The 22,065-nt window shown below is 41.3% G+C and overlaps 1 protein-coding gene across 2 annotated transcripts in view; it reads right to left on the minus strand.

The window, feature by feature from the left end:
* Positions 1-4,794: 4,794 nt before the first annotated feature.
* The window catches only part of CAMKMT (calmodulin-lysine N-methyltransferase), a 244,092-nt gene continuing 226,821 nt past the window's right edge, over positions 4,795-22,065 (minus strand). For both annotated transcript variants that reach the window (XM_082217877.1, XM_082217878.1), the window contains 3 exons: positions 21,557-21,620; positions 16,518-16,649; positions 4,795-7,264 (listed from right to left, as the gene is read on the minus strand). In XM_082217877.1, coding sequence (XP_082074003.1) covers positions 7,190-7,264; positions 16,518-16,649; positions 21,557-21,620 — 271 coding nt within the window. In that variant the 3' untranslated portion in view covers positions 4,795-7,189. The remainder of the gene's footprint in view (positions 7,265-16,517; positions 16,650-21,556; positions 21,621-22,065) is intronic.

Below are 22,065 nucleotides of genomic sequence, written 5' to 3' on the forward strand. Positions count from 1 at the left end.
CGTCTTATGTTAACGGCTGCATTCGACCACTAAAAGCCTTGTTCTTGAGGAAAACAACTCAGATGTTTAGTTTATTTAATTTCAATTCATTGTTTACTTGCAGTTTTATAAGCCGCTTTACAAGCAAGAGTTTCCAAAGTGGCGTACAGGGGGAAGAAAACAAGATCCAATGCCAAAAAGATTACAGGCTAAAATTGTACAATTAATATTCTATTAAATGACTGGGTCACAAATTTAGGAAAAGCCTTCTTAAGCGAATGTGTCTTCAAGACCAGCCTGTTTCAAAGTTCAAAGTTTCAAATAACAACTGGGTTTTGAAAGCCCAGTGCCTGTGAAGCTTAACCCAGATTCATGAGTCAAAAATGTGTCCTCTCAAGCTATGGATTGCCAGATCTGGGCTACCTCATTGAACCTCCCTCTTTCTAAGTTCTGCACACTTTATGCTCATAAAGAGTTATCAGATCCAAAGGTCCCTGATGGACACAAAGCACTGAACTTTGTCTCACTGACTGCAAACCGTCTTATGACTGTAAGGAAGGAGCCTTTAAGGGGAAACTTATCATACAGGACCAACATTTCAGCGTGGTGTTCACGGGGATGACATTTGTGGACCATGCTTATTATTTTTCTTTATAATTTATAACCCACATTTTGTTCATAGACCTTATGTAAAATAAGGGGATGGGGTGGGGAGAAACAAATACACATTTAACAGATTTATCATGTGGCATGAACTTTGGGAGGTGAGCTATGGATTCCTTCTAATCAGAATTCTTCCTACCAGGTATCAAGGCTACTCTTTGCTTCTGATAACATGGGCAGTGTACCCATTGAAAGCTGATCCTACAGTACACTAGATGCCAAGCTGTCTCAGGGAGCACAATGCCTTGGACTGGTCCTGGCCTCTGCAAATGGAAGGGCATATTTCAATCTAACCTTTGAGCAAAACACGAGAATGAATTGGTTGTATCAGCAGATGAATAGGACAGAAATGTTGAAATAATTTTAATCTCTTTTAGTATTTTAACTTTTGCATGTTTTCATATTTTAACTTTTGTATGTTTTCATAGAATTGTTGAGTTGGAAAAGACCCATCTAGCCCAACCCCCTGCAATGCAGGAATCTCAGCTAAAGCACACATGACAGATGACTATCCAACCTTTGCTTTAAAAACCTCCAGTGAAGGAGAGTCCACCATCTTCTGAGGGAATCCGTTCCACTGCCGATCAGCTTTCAAAATCTTTATAGAGGCATATCTGGTGTGATCGCTTCACCCCTTCCATGATCACATTTTATCAAAGGTGGCTTCCTTCCTCAAAGTAGGAGGAAGACGATGCAAATTAATTTTGGCCCAGCCCAGTTCACACTATGGCAATCCTACATGGCTAACCAATGCCAAATTTTGAAAGAAATTGTTCCTACCTTAGCTAATCCTGTTACATGCATTCCTTGCACTAAGTAACAGTGGAAGATGAAGGAGGGCTTCCAGAAAGCAGAAAAGAGTAAGACAAGAGACTACAGATCCTAGAGGCAGTGGGCAGGAGATTGGGAAGTCGAAGCATCAGCCGTGTGTGATGGTGGCACACAACAGTCCTTTGAGTCTCAAGTACTGGGGCTCATTGAGAGAAGGAATCAAGCAAGGGAGAGTAAAAATTAGGCACAGTAAGGAGCTCAAGAAGCTACAAGGCCAGGTAGAGGTAAAATGAAGAGGCTACAAAACACCTGAAGTTCCCTTTTGCATGGGGCATAATTATTTCCCCCCACCCCAGGGTGACAAAGCCCCTATATATTCCATTACTTTTACAAAGAAGCCTAGGAACAAATCCAGGGCTAACATGGAGAAAAATGTTGATAATGATGACAAGGTTTCCTATTTTCTCTGTGTCACATTGTCTAGCTAATTCAACTGAGTTACCAGCTCTGGTGAATGAGGACCACTCTCGTAGGTACCAGTCTTCTAGTGCAGATTGTACAGAGCAATCGCCCTTTGAATCTGAAGTTGCAAACCTAAGTATACCGATGTCAGTCCCCGATAACCCAGAGACTACAGTGTAAACATGGATGAAACAGGGAATATTTAAATGGAACCTTCATTCGCGAGGAATGGTTTATACTTTTGAGTCTGAGTTTGAAACATCAGTGTGTCTAATAAACACCTGTCACTAGTATTGTTGCAAAAGAGTATTGTTGGATTGTTTTTATTTGGTTGGATCAAATGGTAGTGTTCCATAGCCCTAAGAAAAATGAAACAAATCCAAAGTTGTTCTGCTTGTACACGAGCAAGAAGCATGAAAATGCCTCTAAACTTAATATGCAGACTCTCAGGAGTATTTGCAACACAATACTAGTGGTCATTTCCTCTGTACACATACACACACACATACACACACGAGAGAGAGAGAGAGAGAGAGAGAGAGAGAGAGAGAGAGAGAGAGAATGAATTTTCTTTGGCTCCTATCCCATAATTTGAATCCAAAGCTTTGTTAGCAGAACTGATGAAATACCATCTGCTTCCTGAAGTGAAGCAAAAGTGGTACCCCTCCTCTCATTACACATGCAGATGTGGACTGCCAGGGCAGGTGAATCTTACTTCAACACTGGTGACGGGACTATGTCTTCTGATGTATTGGAGGTTAGTGCATTAGGTTAGTGCAGAGTGTGGAAAGCAGGCACCTGGCACATAGAGTCTCTCAACACCTTCACAGCTGCTCCCTAGAAGCCACCTCATTCTACCCAATGATAGGGCTGGCCTAGTACAGTGGGTTTATTCCTATCCATGAATACAAACATTACAACAAAAGGCAAATAAATGTGTAGTAAAGGTAAAGGTACCCCTGACCATTAGGTCCAGTCGCTAATGACTCTGTGGTTGTGGCGTTCATCTCGCTCTATAGGTCGGGGGAGCTGGTGTTTGTCCGCAGACAGCTTCCGGGTCATGTGGCCAGCATGACTAAGCCGCTTCTGGCGAACCAAGAGCAGCGCACGGAAATGCCGTTGACCTTCCCACCGGAGTGGTACCTATTTATCTACTTGCACCTTTTTTGGGCGTGCTTTCGAACTCCAAGGTTGGCAGGAGCTGGGACCGAACAACAGGAGCTCACCCCGTTGCGAGGATTCAAACTGCTGACCTTCTGATCAGCAAGCCCTAGGCTCTGTGGTTTAGACCACAGTGCCACCCTATTGAATTCCCTTTTTCCTAAAGCAAGATCATCAACACTGACTGGCAGTGGTTCGCCGGGGGTTCAGATGGGGGTATCTCTCAGCCTTAGCCGGTGATGCTGAGGACTGACCTGGAATCTTCTGCATGCAAAGCAGAACACGAAGCTACAGCTCCCCACCCCCCTAAAGGTATCATTCTTTTTGGAAAATATTAAAGCAAGGTTGTTTTGTATAAGATCGACTGTGGTTTTTCTACTAAGCATTTGAATGGAATGGACACACAGAGAGAGCTGCAAGACACATGTAGAATCCATGCCCTTACTGTGAGCTTAGACCACTCATTATTTCTCCCTGCCTCAGTGCATTCATTCAGCTGTGTTGGAGAGATGAAATTCCATGAAGCACACAATGGTATGTGATCTGGAGTCCATGGGTTTCCCAGGCACCACTCTCAGCTGAAGGATGAAACTGCAGCGAGCAGAAGAAATTATTTCTGCAGCTCCTGATTGGCTGGGGTGTGTGCATGACAGATATTCACCCCAATGAAAGCTCCCTGTGTTGCATCTAGCCCTTCACTCTGGATAACCAGAGACCTCCTGCCACCTTTGTGGCTTTTGATCCTATCTGGCCCTGCTTGCTCTTCCTTTGCCCCATCCCACCTCATCTCGCTTTTGCCTTTTGCCTGCTCCCTTCTCTCCTGCTTTTATTTGAATTGATTTCCCTGGGACTTGCCCTTGCCCTTCATCCACCTCTGCACAAAGATCACTCTGGGATAGAACAACTCTCTGGCAGAAAACCTGACTTATTGTCCACACTGCCCCAATTGGAGCAAAGTACCCTTTTCATTTGTGTGACCTCAAAGGAAACGAAAAGGGAAACATTCAAGAGGACATTGGGCATGTACAGTGCAAGCTCAAATGTTCAGAAAATTAAAGGGAAACCACTGTTCTCATTTTGTTGCTCTGTGTGCGTGGACAATTGCAAATGGGAGAAAACAACTTGCTTGTAACAGTTCCTGGCATCACCTCCTATGCTTCATCATCTGCAAGCCTCCCCTTTCTCTGAAAAAAAGCCGCACAGCTCCCCAAAATTATGTTAATCTGGTGCATAAGACATTGTCTGAAAGATCCATTCTCCAGATTTTCAGAAAGCTCTTTTTGTAGTCATGTGCATGCCAATACACATTTCATAATGGTTTTTTCTTTCTTTTTCCTGTAACTTTTCCTTCTATCTTCAGTATGCCTGTTTAGTTGTAACTGACATCAGAGTCCTTCCTAGTGCAGCTTATGACAAGAGGTTCATAAGCTGCCATTTCAATATGAATGAGGCTCTCTTCAGCTGCCTATAAGCCTATGAGAAAACTTGCACCAGTTTATTGTTTCCATTGGTTGTCAGCCCTTGTACAGTGGTTTACATCTTCAGAGTGTTTTTTAATACATTCATTCATTTCAACCTGCATTCAAGCAACACATCAGTATGTACCATTTGCCACTGTTAAAGTGTGTGTATGAAAGATTATATTTATATTGCACTTGAAGTAAGCTTGGATATATGCGGCTAGTTTTAGGATTACATATATCTTTAATAATTTTTATTTCATGATATGTGAACATCATTTCACACAGAAATTTTAACTTTTTATTTAAAAAAGTCTTTATTAACATTTCTAGAAGTAGAAACAGCATTCAAAGGCTTGTCGAAAATAGTTCATCTGAGGTAAAAGAAAGAAAAATCAAAAGAAGCGCCTCACAATAAAACACAAGTTTGAAAAAATACCACCTCTGTTATTTTTTCTTAGGGTAGGGCTTGAAAAGAAGAAACGAAGCAAAATGTTGATGTTACACAATGATCGTAAACAGCGAATGCTACAGTCTAGGCCCCCCAGTCCTTTCATCAATTATATGCATGAGCAAGTTAGCGTCACCATTCAGCCTCAATGCATAAATGTTTGCAGGATCGTGTTCTTAAAACCCCTTCAATTAAACCCTTACGGGATAATAGGCTGCATTTGAGACACCAGCTTGTACTGACATGACAGGCAGGGAAAAGAAACAAACAACAATAATTAGTTGTTCATTTTGATATACTTGTTATCTCCTCAGAGGGAAAAAAGAGTAGAGCAATAATTTCCAGGGTCATCCGGAAAAAGTTGGCAAGTTTATCCATCTGTTCTATTCTTAAGCACTTTTGAAGAGACACAGAAGATTCATACTTTGGCTATTTTTTGTGCATCCATTATTACATTTCCTATTGAATATATATATATATACCTTGTTGAGATATACATACATACATACATACACACTCCTATAGAACACATACTGATCAAAATGAGAGCTCCGTCTAAGACAAACCTCAGCCACCTCTAAATTCTTATCATTTCTTAGCAGAAATCCCATGCAGTAAGAGTCTCAATGTGAAATCCATAAAATCCATAAAAGGAGATCTACCACTGAAATACTAGGATAAATGGCTGGTTTGCATTGCCCCTGGTCTTTATCCAACACTGAGAATAGACTGCTGTTTTATCAAAAGAGGAATAAATTGCTGTTATTGTGATGTTAGCCCATCACTTGGCATTGCAATTCAGGTTTTTGTGAGAAAGAAATGTATGATCTAACTGCGACTTGACCTGTGCCTTCTGAGATCCATATAGGTGCTCTAATGGAGCATAAAAAGTGTTGAATACAAGTACATGCAAACTGGTGGCGGATAAATGCATTTGAGGAGAGCAGGGAAGGGAACAGGACTTTTGTGTACAACTCAGTTTGTTAAACCGAAGATGAAAAGCAGCAAACCAAAAGGTAATTATTTTAATGTATTTCATCAATAAATTGCACAATGGACTGCATTCATATCTGAGACTACCAGAATTATTTTCTAAAACCAGGATTGTTGTTGTGGGTTTTTTTGTTTTTTTTAAAAAAAGATTATTTGTGTTTGATAACATAAAAAAAGAAAAAAATAGGCTGTGAGTTTCTGGGACTGCCAATTCCACACAGCCCCAACCCCCCCCCCAAAACCCCAAAACCATTTTGAGTTCTGCTTCGAAAGGCAGGTATTGTTTCTGGAATGTAAATGTTAACCAAATATGTGAATTACGTTAGGTTTGAACATATTTTGGGAGCAGGTGGGGGGCAAAGGAAACCCCGCAGCTGCTATAGCATTCAGAATTTCTCAGGCAAGGATCTGTCTTTAACAAGAGGTCTGTGGAACAGTTGCAGTTAGATTTCAGTGCTGATAAAGCCTCACTTTTCATTCATAGCCAGAGCACTCTTCTTGTACCTAAACAGATAATAAGTACCCAGCACACTCCCCCTTCTTGACACAACACACTGAGACTAATCACACATAATTGGAGAGGAGGAGCAGAGGGACTGGACAAGGCATTGTGTCCAGGGGACAAATGGTCAGTTTATGAGGCTTTGGTTTGAGGCGGTAATTTCTTATACATCTACAGGGAAAGGACCAAAAAAATAAAAAATCACCATGTCAAAAAACATTAACTGATTAAACATTAAGCAAAGCAAGTTTGAAGCATTTCACTCTGAAAGGGGGAGGAAAACCCATAAGGCAAATTTCAAGAAAAGCACGAGGGAGAAAGGAGGGTGGGTAGGTGGGGAATCAAAATATATCATGAGGTTATATAGAATATGATGTGATGTCAGGTCTGTCCAACAATTATCCAGTTCGGTTGGTCAGGCACAACCACAGAACATATGTTTTTTCCAAATATTAACAGCAAAGGCTGTTGTTGTTTTTTGTGGAAATGAAGAAAATCGGTGTGCGACGGCAGCCACAAGCAGAGAGAAATGGAGCTCGCTTAAGGTTTCAAGTCTTATCAGACTTGCTTTTTAAGAAAACAGACACGCAAGTTCTAAGACCAATGTACTACGCAGCTGTGGTCTCCCTTCTGAAGAAGCAAGGAAAACTTTTACCCACTTTGGTAATACCTAAAATGGCACATTCATATAGCTATCCCCCCACTCCCTGCCCTTTGTAATCAAAGCATTATCCACCACACATTCTATCAATGTTTGGTTAAAATAAGAAGAAATGGGTAGTGGAGGTTTTCGTCATAAATGCCTTTTTCTTCTTTTTTCAACTGCAAATTTAAAAAGAGAGAGACAAAGAACAGCAATATTAGCATATTTTAATGACGTGGACACAAAATCTTAGTCACTGAGAGACTCTTTCAGCGAATATTTGAGAGGGTTATATTGCTTATAGCAACAATTACATTTAAGTGCCAAAGAGGATCACAAATATGGAATAGTTAGCAATATATCTATCACAATTTTACATGCCCCTCGTGGCTTTATAACAAAATTGCTCATGGGAAAAATGCATGCATAGTAATAAATGGAATCGATAGATTCACTCTGTTGATCAGAGTTCATTCCAGTTATATGTCGTATCTGAAATATATGAAAGCTAAAACTACAACTTAAAAGTATAAGACTGCAGGACTTATAACAGATAAATCATTTAAGATCGCCAGCCATTTAGGAAGTCCTGTAATGCTTTTACACACAAAACATTTCACCGATCTCTAAGTCATTTCGAAGTCCTTAATGCAGCTCTGAGGGGTTTATGTAGTAATAATGTGCAATTCAAAAATTCTTCTCTTAATACAAAATTAGTACAACCCTATATTGGCTACAAGAATTGTGTGAAGCTCACCAACTCACACACAATGTAAAATGAGTTCACTTTTCAAATAAATACTCATCTGGTTGGGTGTCCAGAAATAGTTGATTTACAAAACAAAAACAAAAACCAATTTGGTGTCTGAAAATAGTTTACTTGCCAAATATATATATTTTTTAAAAAACCAATATAAATTGAATTCATGCAGCTAATCACATGTGCCTGAAATCTCCCATAAAATTTAGAAACCTTCAATGCAGCAATTTCCTCTACAATACTGTATGTGTGTATACACTTGTATATGTGTATAGATATATTTCAGATGCAGACCAACACAAATCTGAAGGATACAAGTAAAGGAAAATTTCCCATTCCATTCTTTCCCATTCAAACAAGATTATTTCCTCTTCTGTAACAGGAGCTATATGTTTTAGCTGGGTTTTGGCATAATAATTAGTAATGATATATAAACATAGGTGTTTCCATATCCTTTTATTTAAAGAATAGGCTACCACCTATGGGGAAATGGGGGGGGGGGATGTTGTAAGAACGAATGTATTTAAATTCTTATCAATATTCCTAAGAAATGGCAATTGACTTCTGAGTACCTATAACTTTAAAGACTGGTAGTTCGCTTTGCTTGCATAAAGTGACTCATTGGGTTTAAAGAATCAGGCAGCCTTTTCTGTGGATTTCTGACCTGGCATTCAAATAAATCTACTTTTTCAGCAGCCAAGACATTTTATTTCAAAGTGACAAAAAGTACTCTAGCGCCATGGATATGAGCCGATGTACTGTGGCATGAACTTTCATGGCAAACTTGCCAGAATAAACAAATTACTCTTGAAGGACCAACTGTCCTTTTTGCTGCCACAAATGTGTCAATTTTTGAATTTTGATTCTGAAATCTTCCCGTTTAGAAAACAAAAAGTAGATTGCAACACTTCCAGCTGATAGCTGAATTTCTCTGCTTGCATTTTGCAATCTGTTTGCTGGAATGGAAACCAACAAGCAACAAATACGTATAGAGAGAATTGGCGGGGAGTGTGTGGAGAGAGTATTTTTTGGAGGAATAAACTTTGAATGGGCAAGGAAGCCTTTATTCTGAAGTGGTTTGGGTCAGCAACCTCACGAACCCAGTGGCAATATATTGCAAACCCTCCAAAGTAAACCCCTAAGAAAAACTGCTCTTGTTTAGGGATGTGGCCGATCTGGTATGCCCCCAGCACTCTTTTAACCTGAATTCTCTAGTGACCTCTGGCGGCCGGCACAAAGTATCCATTACAGAGTTTAAGCACAACCCAGACCCAGCTACGCCATTCCAGATTAGCAGGGGGATGTTAAACAAATAAAGAAATGCCACAAAGCCATGTATTACTGCAACCTGTTATCCCGCCATAAGTGCATCGGAAACATAACATTATTGTACTCATATATGCATACAGACCCATTTGCAAACAGTGCATATGTTCCAGACTGGAATATTATGCAGAGTGTTATTGCTCACATCATGGTCGCACTTCTGAGCCCAATTAATGATTGTAATTTTATGAAATGAAAAAAAAAAAAACCCCCAAACCCTCATAAACCTGCCTTTTGAAACCCATGAACGACTAAAAGCAAATTGTGAATAAAACAATTTTTCAATTTTGCAGGCAAGAGAGGGGTGGGGAGAGAGCGAGAGAGGCCTATGAGGACTGAAATAAATTATATGGCTGCTCTTAGTAGCATTATGCTTTACCTCCTAATTGGATGTAACACACTCAGACCCACGGGGTGAACAGCAGCAGCGGGAGAGGAATTCATACTGTTTACCCTTTACAGTAGCCACAATTATCAACAGCACACCATACAGATTATAAGCACCAGCCACTCATAATGTGGCATTTCAAATAGATAAGGAGAAAGGCAATATGACCACTCTTTTGACATCACATCCAGAGCGCATATTGTGGGGTGTGTGTGTGTGTGTGTGTTTTTTAAGCCACCTCTGCTTTGTTGTATTGTTCTTAAAACATGAGTAGGCATTATACGAATGGTTACATTATTTCAACCGAAGGAAAGGCACTCTTTAGGCTTTAAAACATGTACAGTTTATCCAAAGGAGTATTTTAACATATATTTGTAAAGCAACATCATCCAGGTTTGCCAGTGTCTGTGTGCACGTGTAAACACATAAATCTCAGTTATGAGCTACATATTCTAAAGAGCTATTGACTATGTAACATGAATACAGGAAAACATTAAATCACACATATGTTTAAAAGGAAAAGAAATAAAAAACCATTCACACACTTTCATTAAATATATATATATCTCCCTACCTTCTGCTGTTTGGCTTCTGAACAGGATGATTTCGTGATGTGGGGGCAATTTTAAACAAAAGCACTGGCATAAAGTGTAGGAAGGGCCCAGTTTTGATTACAGGCTTGCTTTTTAACGGAAATAAAATTTCACAGCTAACAATGAGAGGTGAAAAGTTTAAGAGGCAAAGCTGTTCCTCCTGATCACTGACTGTTAATCAGCTTCATGGGTGGTTGCCTAAATCTGTGGATTTTTTTTATTTTTTTTGTTACTTGCACTACTGCCAAGATTGTAACTAATTTTTCCCCCTGTTGTAGGAGGAGGGGTGAACAACTCCCCATAGAAGGCAGCTGTGTACGAGTGACATGAAGCACTAATGCAGAGGGCAAAATTAAAATTCATGAATCTCTTCACAACCATTTGTGTAACAAGATTAAGACGGGACAGCAGAAAATAGCTGCATTATCAGGCTTCTTACAGTTCTCCAGCTGGTTACGCTCTATTCCAAAACAGTAGGGATAAGAGGATAACATGAAGCCAAAAGGAAAACGCCTCTCCTTCGTTTGGGAGCAAACTCATCCTAGGGAAAGATGAGGCTTTGGGAAGGGGCATATAACAAGAAAACAGATCCTTAAGTCAACGTGCAAACTTTTAACTGGGATTTGCAAATTGCAGGAAGCTTATAATAAGGCACCAGCAAAAACCACGCTATTGCAATTGTCACTTTTGGAAACCGGATAATCTGGTCCTTGCCCACATTTTTATTTTAAAAGAAAAAAGGCGCCTAAAGGAGGCTGTTTAGGTTCATCAACAATTTAGATAACATTAAATAATGAACTAGCATCGTTGTGGATGTCTGAATTTGGGGGGAAATGAGATACCCTTGACATTACAGAGCTGAAATCAGGAACATGCTCACAACACCCCAATTCTCATCCAAGCCTCTTAATGCACATACATGAAGGATATACTTTTCCTTCAGTGTGCTGCGTTCATTGACTCAGCAACAGCCTCTCCTTCTCTTAACAGTCCCACAAGAAGGTGATGGTTCACTGAAAACCAGGGTTGTCCTATTATATGCTATCTTCAGTTCCTAACATACTTCAGTGTGCAGATGGCAGGCAGTGCCTTGCAGATTCAGAACATCAAGCCCATCTAGTCCCACCACCCTGTTCTCTAGGAAGCCCACAAACAGGACCTGAGGGCAACAGCACCATCCCCACTTGTCTTCCCCAGCAACCGGCACAGAGAAGCATAGCTTGATACACATATAGAACATAGCCCCCTCTTCCATTAATTTGTCTAATCCTCTTTAAAAGCCATACACAATGGTGGCCATCATTATATGGCCACCAAGCCACTTAGGATGCTTCCAGCAGGATGTTTATTGCAGGATTAGGTCTCCTCGTGAATGCATTTATTTTTTTGTAGCATCCATATGTCATTGGCATCAAAACGCTAGTGTGCATCCCCACTTTGATAAAAAGCATATTACCAATGTGATATCTGAATTACCTGTTTGCAAATGAAGGCCCTGTCTGGAAACACCCTTGTGTAAGTGCTCATGCACCATCACTGACACACAGGTGCCCCAGGAAATGAAATTTATTTACCAACCCGTTCAAATAGTCCCCTGGGCCGGCAACCGGATCCCGAAGAATTTATGCTAACTAGTATACTGGTCTTAACAAGGCATTCCCAAAAGGAAAACAAAAACCCCAAAGATAATAACTGACCAAAGACAAGCACTAGGAAACAGGAATCTGTTCTAGTAAAGAGGGACACAGTATAATGTATGGGGGTTACGACAAATGTTACTATAATGGCATAGCTAGCAATCAAGAGTGTTTAAAAAATCTGGAGCAGAGCCCTCCAATTTTCATTGGGTCTGTAGTACACAAGAAGGGGAGGTTTATCCCTTGAGTCCCAGCCCCTAGCTGCAAGACTGTCAAAATTCACCCTACTTTGTAACAGCTAGTGTTAGGAGAAGCCCCCCCCCCATTTTAGTCAGTTTCATTGGGGAGGAAAAGGTTAAACCTCTCTTGCAGCTGCTAGCCACACTTAAAGCAACATCTGCTTTGGCCTCAAGTCTTTCAAATTTCTAGCCTTAACCCAAAGCGCAAAGAACAGGACCACAGACTAAAAGTCAATGAATGGATCTCTGTCCTGAAAGGTCATAATCTACATCGGCCCATGCTGTGTAAAGCCCCGACTTTTACTGGAAGGGGTGAGGATGACACAGAGGTGTCCCTCTGCTGGGCTCCATCAGGCAGTTCGGCCACTGTGGAGGCCCCCCACTGTGCCTGCCAGAAGCATGGGCAGTTGGGAAGCTACTGGCAGTGCTATTCCCACCAGCAGAAGTCCCCAAAACAGAGCAGGCAAGGCCAGCCAAAGTAGCTGGGAAGCTGCTGCCATTATCTGAGAAATGGTGCGGCTGTAGTCAGTCATCAGAGCCATCCTGCATGGGCTGAGACAGCCTTGGTGCTCTTGCATTCCCCTCCTTCTGCAAGCCTAAGCAGCTTGGGACCAAAGCAAATGCAGCCACATAGCGCAGAGTGCTTAACAAGTTCCCCCTCCTTCCGCCAAGACCCTGATGGGCTGTTGGCACGCATGACTTGTGGGTTGTGTTCAGCTCGGTGCATTACACGTTGTGCAGTGCCCCCACCTTTGTTTTTCGCTATCACAAAAGTTGGTGCTCACATAGAATCATAGAATCATAGAATCATAGAATCATAGAATTGGAAGAGACCACAAGGGCCATCGAGTCCAACCCCCTGCCAAGCAGGAAACACCATCAGAGCACTTCTGAAATATGGTTGTCAAGCCTCTGCTTAAAGACCTCCAAAGACGGAGACTCCACCACACTCCTTGGCAGCAAATTCCACTGTCGAACAGGTGGACCTGATTCCAGGTGGACCTGATTTTCATATGGTGATTAATGTTTGTTCTTTATCTAAAGAATCCTTACTGTGCTCTTCAGCCATGCATGGCTCCAAGAGTGGCTTACAGATTGCTAACAAACAAGTCAGACCTGTCCATAGACGTACAATGCAAAAATAGACGTGAAGACAAAGTGAAAATTGATTGGGAGGGTGGATGGAAGGGAGGAGGAAATAAGCAAACTCGGGTACACATTCCTAGCAACAAGTTTTTCTCATTCCCATGTTAGACCCAAAAGTTGCAGCTGCAGGCAGAAAGGTCCCGGCTTCCCTTCTCTTCCCTCTTGACTGCTGCCAGGTGGAAGTTAGGTGCTGCTTGTGCAATAGCGTAAAGTTGTTTCAAGAACAGGAATTCTCCAGTGGTGGCAGGCAAACAATTTGCATCTCGGGAAATACTAACCCAAATATTTTGCATAATTCTAAGACATTTAGAAGGCAAAAGAAGTGGATGAGATGGGATTACTTGCAGTGTATTGACACACCTTGTATTTGTGAAACTTAATACGGACGATCTGCTTTTGCTTCTGATAGTATGGACCGGGAATATGTTGCAAAATCGGGAAGCGGGTGTGTCAGATTCTTCCAGCAGTCTTAAATGAAGGGGAAACGCCTCTTGAGATTTTAACACAAGAGTCACACCCAGAAGCCCCTTTCACAACCAGCTCCATAACTAACAGAAATCCTGGTTGATTACCCAGGAAAGTAACTTTTGTAGTCCCAGCAAACCCACCATAATGAATTATGGGGTCTTGACAAACCTTCCCCAAACCCGGTTCCCTCCAGATGTTTTGGACTACAACTTCTATCAACCCCAGCATGCATGGCCAATGGGATTTGTAGTCCAAAACACGGAATATCCCTCTTTGACACTGCAGTGGGATAGACAGGATAAACAGGCTCAGGCTAAAGCTGGACAGTGACAGTGACATGTAACTCTGGCAGTTCAAGCTCTGGCTCTTAAAGGAGCTGCAAAAGCTGAGACAAGAATGGCTTGAGTGACTGCTTAGGAGCCAGTGTGGTGTAGTGGTTAAGAGCGGTAGTCATGTAATCTGGGGAACCGGGTTCGCGTTTCCACTCCTCCACATGCAGCTGCTGGGTGACCTTGGGCTAGTCACACTTCTCTGAAGTCTCTCAGCCCCACTCACCTCACAGAGTGTTTGTTGTGGGGGAGGAAGGGAAAGGAGAATGTTAGCCGCTTTGAGACTCCTTAAAGGGAGTGAAAGGCGGGATATCAAATCCAAACTCTTCTTCTTCTTCTTCTTCTAAGTTCTATTTGTGGGTAGATCACTGAACATAATGCAAGAGGAGCCATGCCATTGAATTCACCATCCTATTTTCAACAAGGAGGCAAACCAGATGCCTCCAGGGAACGCCCTAGCAGCTGGTGATCAATGACATCCTGCTTCCAAACCTGGGGATTCCTTTTCGCGGTTGTGTCTAATAATAATAATAATAATAATAATAATAATAATAATAATAATAATTTATTTATACTCTGCCCATTCTGGGTGGCTCCCAACAGAATATTAAAAACACGATAAAACATCAAACATTAAAAACTTCCCTAAACAAGGCTGCCTTCAGATGTCTTTTGAAAGTAGGATAGTTGCTTATTTCCTTGACATCTGATGCGAGGGTATTCCACAGGGCAGGTGCCACTACTGAAAAGGCCCTCTGCCTGGTTCCCTGTAACCTCACCTCTTGCAATGAGGGAACTAGCCATTGATAGACCTAGCTTTGTAAAGCCCCCAAGATAAGCTAGTGGCCCTCAGCACATCGTGCTGCACCATATTTTGTGTGAAGACCTACTTTCTCTTTTGCCTGCTCCGAACCTTCTGCCAGTCAGTTTCATTGAATGAACCTGGACTCTGACCTATTTTCTACTACAATTCCCCTTAGTTTTCTTCTGAAGTATAATTTAGTTTAGCTTTTCCTCATAGGGAAGTTATATAACAGCTCCCTCACTGGCCTATGGATCTCAGAAGCTGACCTTGCTGCAACTAACTGTCTTATTCTGGCTTCAGGATGCAGATGGATCGATCCTTGTTTTACAGTATCCAGGTAAAATGCTATGGACACCATATTAAGCCTTGGCTTGACCATGGCATTTCCAACATAAATGTTATTGGCCATGCCCAACCTTGTGGGGAATTTTGAGCCTACGGACAGTGGCTGAAATATCACTGCATTGTGAAAATACCGCAGCTGTCTGGCCTGCTCCTTCACTTATGTGGCTTTTAGTTGACTGTGTCAAATATTAGAACTTAGGAGCCAACAGCAGCCATTAGGCAGAGAGAAAACCATGATGGCGACCTTATTAATGCACCATTATGAAGACACAATACTGCTGAGCCACTTGACCATTTCAGCTCCACCTGTACTTCCTGGCTTAAGACAGAGAGGAAGCCATGAAAGGAGCTGCTAGCATTAGCACTGTGGCGTCTTTCCATGTGGCAGCAATATGGTGGCTGCCTCTTACATATTCCTTTCTGCAAAGCTTAGTTTGAATTGGGGCTTCATATATGTCACGCAGGCACAGAGAATCGGAACATCTGCTTCCTGTTCTACCCTGTGACCAGATGGTCCCAGCCATGGTTTGTGGCACAGGAGACCGGTTACAGGCATTTGGAAGTTCCAGCCAACTGCTTGATGGGGTCTTCCATAGAGACAGAGAAGGAGAAAAGGAAAGGAAGGAGTTCTGATAAGAGTCCAATTCTGGGTGTCAGATGTACAGTGAACTAAGCCTCCCCCATGTAATAACTCTGATTTTGATAAGTAGGGCTGTTAAGCATGGAAGAAGGGAATTCCTAAAAAGTTTTTTTGTGTTGCCTTCTCTCCGTCTACATCTATATGTAGTAAAAGAGAAGAGTGATAACAAGTCGCTTTATGTAAGCAAGCTTAGAAATCACACTCAGATAAGAGCCTTTGACCTAAATCTTGTAGTGCCTAGATCTGAAATATACCCCCACAACAGTGAAATTCAGTATGAGATTTAGCACCTTGAAGCTGCCAACTGACCCAGCCATAAAACAGTTAGATAAGGATTTAAACCACAATATGATACAATTAGACATTCACCTCCTATTTATTTTCATATATTCCAGCATTAAATGGAGTTAACAGCTTCAGGCTTTCGGCTTAAAACGGATGTGCTTGCTTGCCATAGATGTGTATGAGATGAGCTAAATTAAACATATGAATGTTTTGAATTAGACCCTTATGAATGAACAGATTAGTTCTGTGGAAATGGTAAACAGGAGAAGCTTCTACAAAGCTCTTCTAGACTTGCAAAGATAAAGGATGGTTCTTCCACACAGAATAATCAGATACAAAAAAATAGCTATTTAGAGGCAGCACACCTAAGAGTACTTTAATCAAACATTTAGGTTACCTGCCAAAAGGACCATGATCTCTTCAAAATGCAATGCGGATTAAAGTGTTATCTAACACGAGCAGAAAACTAACCTTGGAGTGGAAGTTTGAAATGTGTTCATCATAATTTTCATGTCTTTGGATAGAGAAACCAGCTTTTTCAGCTAGATTGCAAAACTGGTTCAGAGTATTCCCTCTGATTGGAGCAAATATCATCGCTTTCCCCTAGAACATTAAGAAGAACATTTATACATTTTTATTTAAAATTGTAAATAAATCACCTTTGGCATAAACGTGATCAAAAATTCAAGGAGCTCATTAAAGCAGTCATTGTTCTGTTGGGAAAGTATTCACAGTTGGAAAGTAAATGGTTCAGAATATGCAGCTGCTTGACTAAAGAGACTCAAATAATATTTACACCTAAATGTGATAAAACTTATTTCACCTTGTCCATACATGTTAGAAAGTTTGCTACGTGTCTTAAATACAACAAAAGCATCGTTACTGCACAAATTGCAAAGAAAATTGTGTTGAATTCATCTTCCATTTCATTCACGATTAGGATGGATATACACAATGGGTTGTATCCCAAAGTTTATGAGAGTGGAAGATTTATCAGTGGCATCTACCGATACTCTACTGATACTCAGGACCAAAATGAAGGACAGTGAACTAGTAGGTTGCAATGGTGAAAGAGGAATAGCAGGTTTGTGGTTCTTGTCAGTGTGGGGCAAGAGTGTGAGCCCTCAGCAGATGCCAACCCTGCTGATCCTTGATTCTGGCCCTGATCTTAAGGTACTTAACCTGGGCAGACTGGCTCTTCTACTGGAAATGAGAATTGAGCATCACACAAAGCTCTGGCCTTTTTAACACCTGACCTGGGAGGGCAGGGGCCTGAGGCTACAGAGCTGTTGTTTGGGTGGGAATTGTTGCTCTTGCTGCTGCTTCTTTTTTGGGGGGTATCTTTTGCTCTGATTTATGTGGAAACTCTTCAGTTTGGTTTTGTATTTACTATTGATGGCTACTTTTGTTATGTTGCAGTTATGTATTTTTTCATGATGTAAGCCGCCTTGAGCTTGGCTTGAACGGTGGAAAGGCGGCATACAAATAAAATTACGTATGTGTTTATGTATGTTTATTGTACAAACGGCGTTTTCCTGATCCCTCCTCACTGCTGTTCCATTGAAAAGCGTCGCCCCAAATTCCTTTGTGGACAACTTTCTGGGGGCAGCATGCCATTGATGGGCAGGGCCAGAGGCAAAAATGGGGGGAACAATGGCTGTGACTCCGACCTTGCACAGTAGGCCACATTCTAGCTGCACAAAAGTCACAGGTTTCTGCAAGCTGCCAACACACCCTCCACCCTCCATCAAAGCAAGTAAAGGTCACTCCAGCTAGGGAAAACACCCATAACTTTTTACAAGGCAGCTACTGATGCTAAACTGATTTACATTGGTAATGAATACATGTTGTCTTTTGTATTTGCAAGGCAGCGTATGTAAAAATTGAATGTGAGTTCTCATTCTCCAGGGTTCGGTTTTCTCCCTCGAATCTCTAAAACTGAAAATTCATTGGGGGGGAGGGGTGGTTGAAAGATGTTTCATCTCTAGTACTAACACATGTGCATGACCACAAAGTCACTATGCAATGTAAAGCCTGCTGTTTCGTGCTCTGCAGCTGCTGATACGATTTTTTAAATAGTTGATAATCTATTGTAGGACAATTATGTTTTTCTAACATTTAATTTAAATTGATGGAAGGCAGGCGATTAAACTGGTTTCCAAGTTTAAATTGACCAGCTGTGTTGGTATCAGTGCATACCAGCCTCTCCCAACCCAAGTGCCCTCCAGATATTATTGGACTACAACTCCCATCATCCACAATATCCGACAGGCACCATATTGGCTACTCCTGATGTAAGTTGTTTGCAGGCTCATCTTGCAGGCTGATGTATACATTAGTGCACACCTACACCATATCTATCTATCTATCTATCTATATCTATATCTATATCTATATATATATCTATATATATATATATCTGTATATACATTACCATAACCCTTTCCTAATTGCTGGGTTCTCATTGCTATTGTTGCTGGTACTGAAAAAGCAACTGGCTCCCTGCTACTGCCATTTTTCCAAGAGAGTTCAGTGGAACTTGGATAATCTGTTGGAGATATCTCAAAAGGAAAGTAAGTAACCCTAGCCTCTGGGCTTTCACTGTACGAATGGACGCTGTGACCCAAATACCATCAGCAGGCTCTCCCTGATGGGGCTACAGACACTAGACCGGTCCACTTAGGGGAAAAGGCAGCATTAAAATGAAGCAACGCAAAGGAGAGGGAGAGAAAGGAACTCATTTCCAGAAAGTAGAAGCATTAATTATCTAGGAGGGAAATGGTGAGAAACTGATTTGTACATAAACAACGATGCTGGAAAACTCAAAATATTTGAAGAGACCCAGAGGCAATTGTGTAGCATGAATTAAGCATGAGCCTACAATGCAATGTAACTAATGCATTTTGGCTACATTCTCAAATACATGGAGGAACAAGTTGTGAAGTACAGAGGTCAATATTTCATTCAAGCTAGAATTTGAAAGTGGGGAAAAAACCCTCTCACTCTGCCATCCAATCCCTCTTTGGTCTGACATCATCTTTGCACCAATAGCATAATGAACTGCTTGGCAAAGGGTCATCCCAATCTCACATGCTAGACAGGAACCTAACATTGGGATCACATGTATTCTGAGGGCACAGAAGAAAGGATCAAGATTCAGTGTTCAGATAGATGAGGCAGACATACTGTTCAAGTTTACCAATGGGTCTGGGCAGGGCTTTTTTCCAGCCAGAACTCAGTTCCGGCATTTCTCAGATGGGCGCCATTGCCATTCTAGGAGAACAAGGGAGGTGTTCATGGTGAGATCCGGTAATTCTTTTTCTAGAAAAATAGCACTGGGTCCGGGTATCAAACTGTTCAATACAGGGTGTGTTGAAACTAAGGTCATACGATCTACAATACAAAAACATACTTCTGCCAAAGAACCCTTGAAATTGTAGGATGATGATCCCCGAGAAAAGAGATTAAGGCTGGATCCTACCCCTATGCCTGGCGTGCTCTGGTCCATGAGGTCACAAAGAGTCGGACATGACGAAATGAAACAACAACAACACAAGCCCCACTGAATTAAATGGGTCTTACCCCGAGAAGATTTGAACAGGACTGAGCTATAATGAAGCAGCCATTATACTCAAGGTACACGACAAACGCAGAATTTCTGCATTCAAATGGGAAAGCCAAAGAAATGCTTGTGAGGAGCAATAGAGCCCCTGTTTTCGCAACGGCTTGCTTTATCAGGGTGAATGTGCTCTCCCTGGAAAAGCAATGCAAAAGGGTTTGGGCTTTTGGGCTCCTTCAGGTGAGTTGGAGCCATGCTCACCCTGGCTCATGAAGGTCAAGTACGAGAATAATAATAATAATAATAATAATAATTTATTATTTATACCCCGCCCATCTGGCTGGGCCTCCCCAGCCACTCTGGGCGGCTTCCATAAAAACCAAAAATACAATAAAATATCACACGTTAAAAACTTCCCTGAACAGGGCTGCCTTAAGATGTCTCCTGAATGTCAGGTAGTTGTTTATCGCCTTGACATCTGCTGGAAGGGTGTTCCACAGGGCGGGCGCCACTACCGAGAAGGCCCTCTGCCTGGTTCCCTGTAGCTTTGCTTCTCGCAATGAGGGAACCGCCAGAAGGCCCTCGGCGCTGGACCTCAGCGTCCGGGCAGAATGATGGGGGTGGAGACGCTCCTTCAGGTATACTGGACCGAGGCCGTGAGGTGAGAGGGTGTCTGGCTCCATTTTTCAATGCCCCACTCTTCCCCCCCTGGTGGTGGGGCTACTTGCACTGGTGTGCTTTCAAACTGCTAGGTTGGCATAAGCTGGGACAGAGCAATGGGAGCTCGCCCTGTTTTGCGGATTCGGACTGTTGACTTTCTGATTGGCAAGCCCAAGAGGCTCAGGGGTTTTGACCACAGCGCCACCCTAGTCACCTCTTACTGGACTTAACCGTCCAGGGTGGGGTTAACTTAACATGTGGCTGTTCAGCCCTACCTCCAAGAAACAATTCTTGACCATGTTAAGCTGTTTATTTATTCCGGCAAGTATTTCGTGATTGGGTTTAAGGAGGACACTCTGTTAAGAGTGGATTGCTTTTAAGGTATTTCGTATTTAAATGTTTTATTTGCTCAAGTGCTTCATATGCTGCCTTTAAATACTGTTAGCAGCCCTAACCTTTGAGGATAAAAATTTTAAAAATCAAATTATTTATCTAGAATGATATAAAGAGATAAATTTATTTTTTGGTCTGAAACAAATGTATTAGTTTCATGTATGTGCACGCGTCAGGAATTTTAAGTTTATATAATGAGCAGCGGCTAAACCATCATATAATATATGTTCCCCATCCAGTCCCAATATATATACTTGTTGTCACTCACTGTTGTATTTACTATGTCCTACCATTTATAATATGTAAATGTATAGTTTACTTACAGACAGAGAGAGAGAGAGAGAGAGAGAGAAAGAAAGAAAGAAAGAAAGAAAGAAAGAAAGAAAGAAAGAAAGAAAGACAAAAGAAGCAGAGTTTTAGGCTATGGATCAGTCTAAGGATTTTATTCACTTAATATAAGCAGCAATGAAAGACATAAAAATGGTACTTTGCAATAAATAAATACACAATGACAAAGGTTACCATTGAAGGGATTACAAATGACAGAAGCCAACATAAAAACTTTCAATATCGGAATTTTACTTTAATATGAAGACATTGTTATCAAAGGAAAATACTCAAGAAACGCTTTGATAAAAATAATCTCACACTATCTTTGAAGCGGTTTCATTTATTTTACTACCCACTGTGTTCCTTATCAGAAGGCCAAGTATAAGAAGTTTCCTAGTTTATGATTAGGAAGGAATCTGATAGATTAGAAGACTCAATTGAAGTTGGACATAATAAGTATTAAAGTATTACATGACATTAATCCTGCCATTCCATTACTCTCTCAATCATTGTGCACAGACTAATTATTCTGAAGCCCGTGTTCAGGAGAAAATAGAAACATACTTACACTGGGTTGGAGTAATCTCTTTATTGCATCCACAAGGCTAGCTCTGTACTGGTCCAGAAACAGGCTGACATTGAGAAGAGAACAGAATCCAGATTAAAAAGGGGTTTCAGTTCTAATGATACTAATGCAGATAAGTACAAGGCTAATTACATATGTTTACACATTGCTGTGAAGGAGAAATTGAGGTCTAAATTCCTTCCAGTTCATGCACTTTTTAAACAAGAAAACAAACAAATTCTGAAGCTTGTAACCATTTTTTTTGTCCAAAGCTCAAGGCAGAAAGATCAGTCGGAAATGTTTTGCTATGCAACAAGAATAAATGGTCAGTGATTAGTGTATTTTTTTATTTTAAGCAGATGGCATATTAGAAATCAGAATCAATACAATAACGTAAGGCAAGGGTAGCATTTCACATGTTCTTTCAGGAGGGCAAATGAACAGCAGAACAAAGCCTTCCTGTTCCCCTGTTTTTAAAAATAGAATTTTAGTGGACTGTTTTTTAAAAATTC

This window comes from Podarcis vaucheri (genome assembly GCF_965113315.1).
Source record: "Podarcis vaucheri genome assembly, chromosome: 3".
Taxonomy (NCBI): domain Eukaryota; kingdom Metazoa; phylum Chordata; class Lepidosauria; order Squamata; family Lacertidae; genus Podarcis; species Podarcis vaucheri.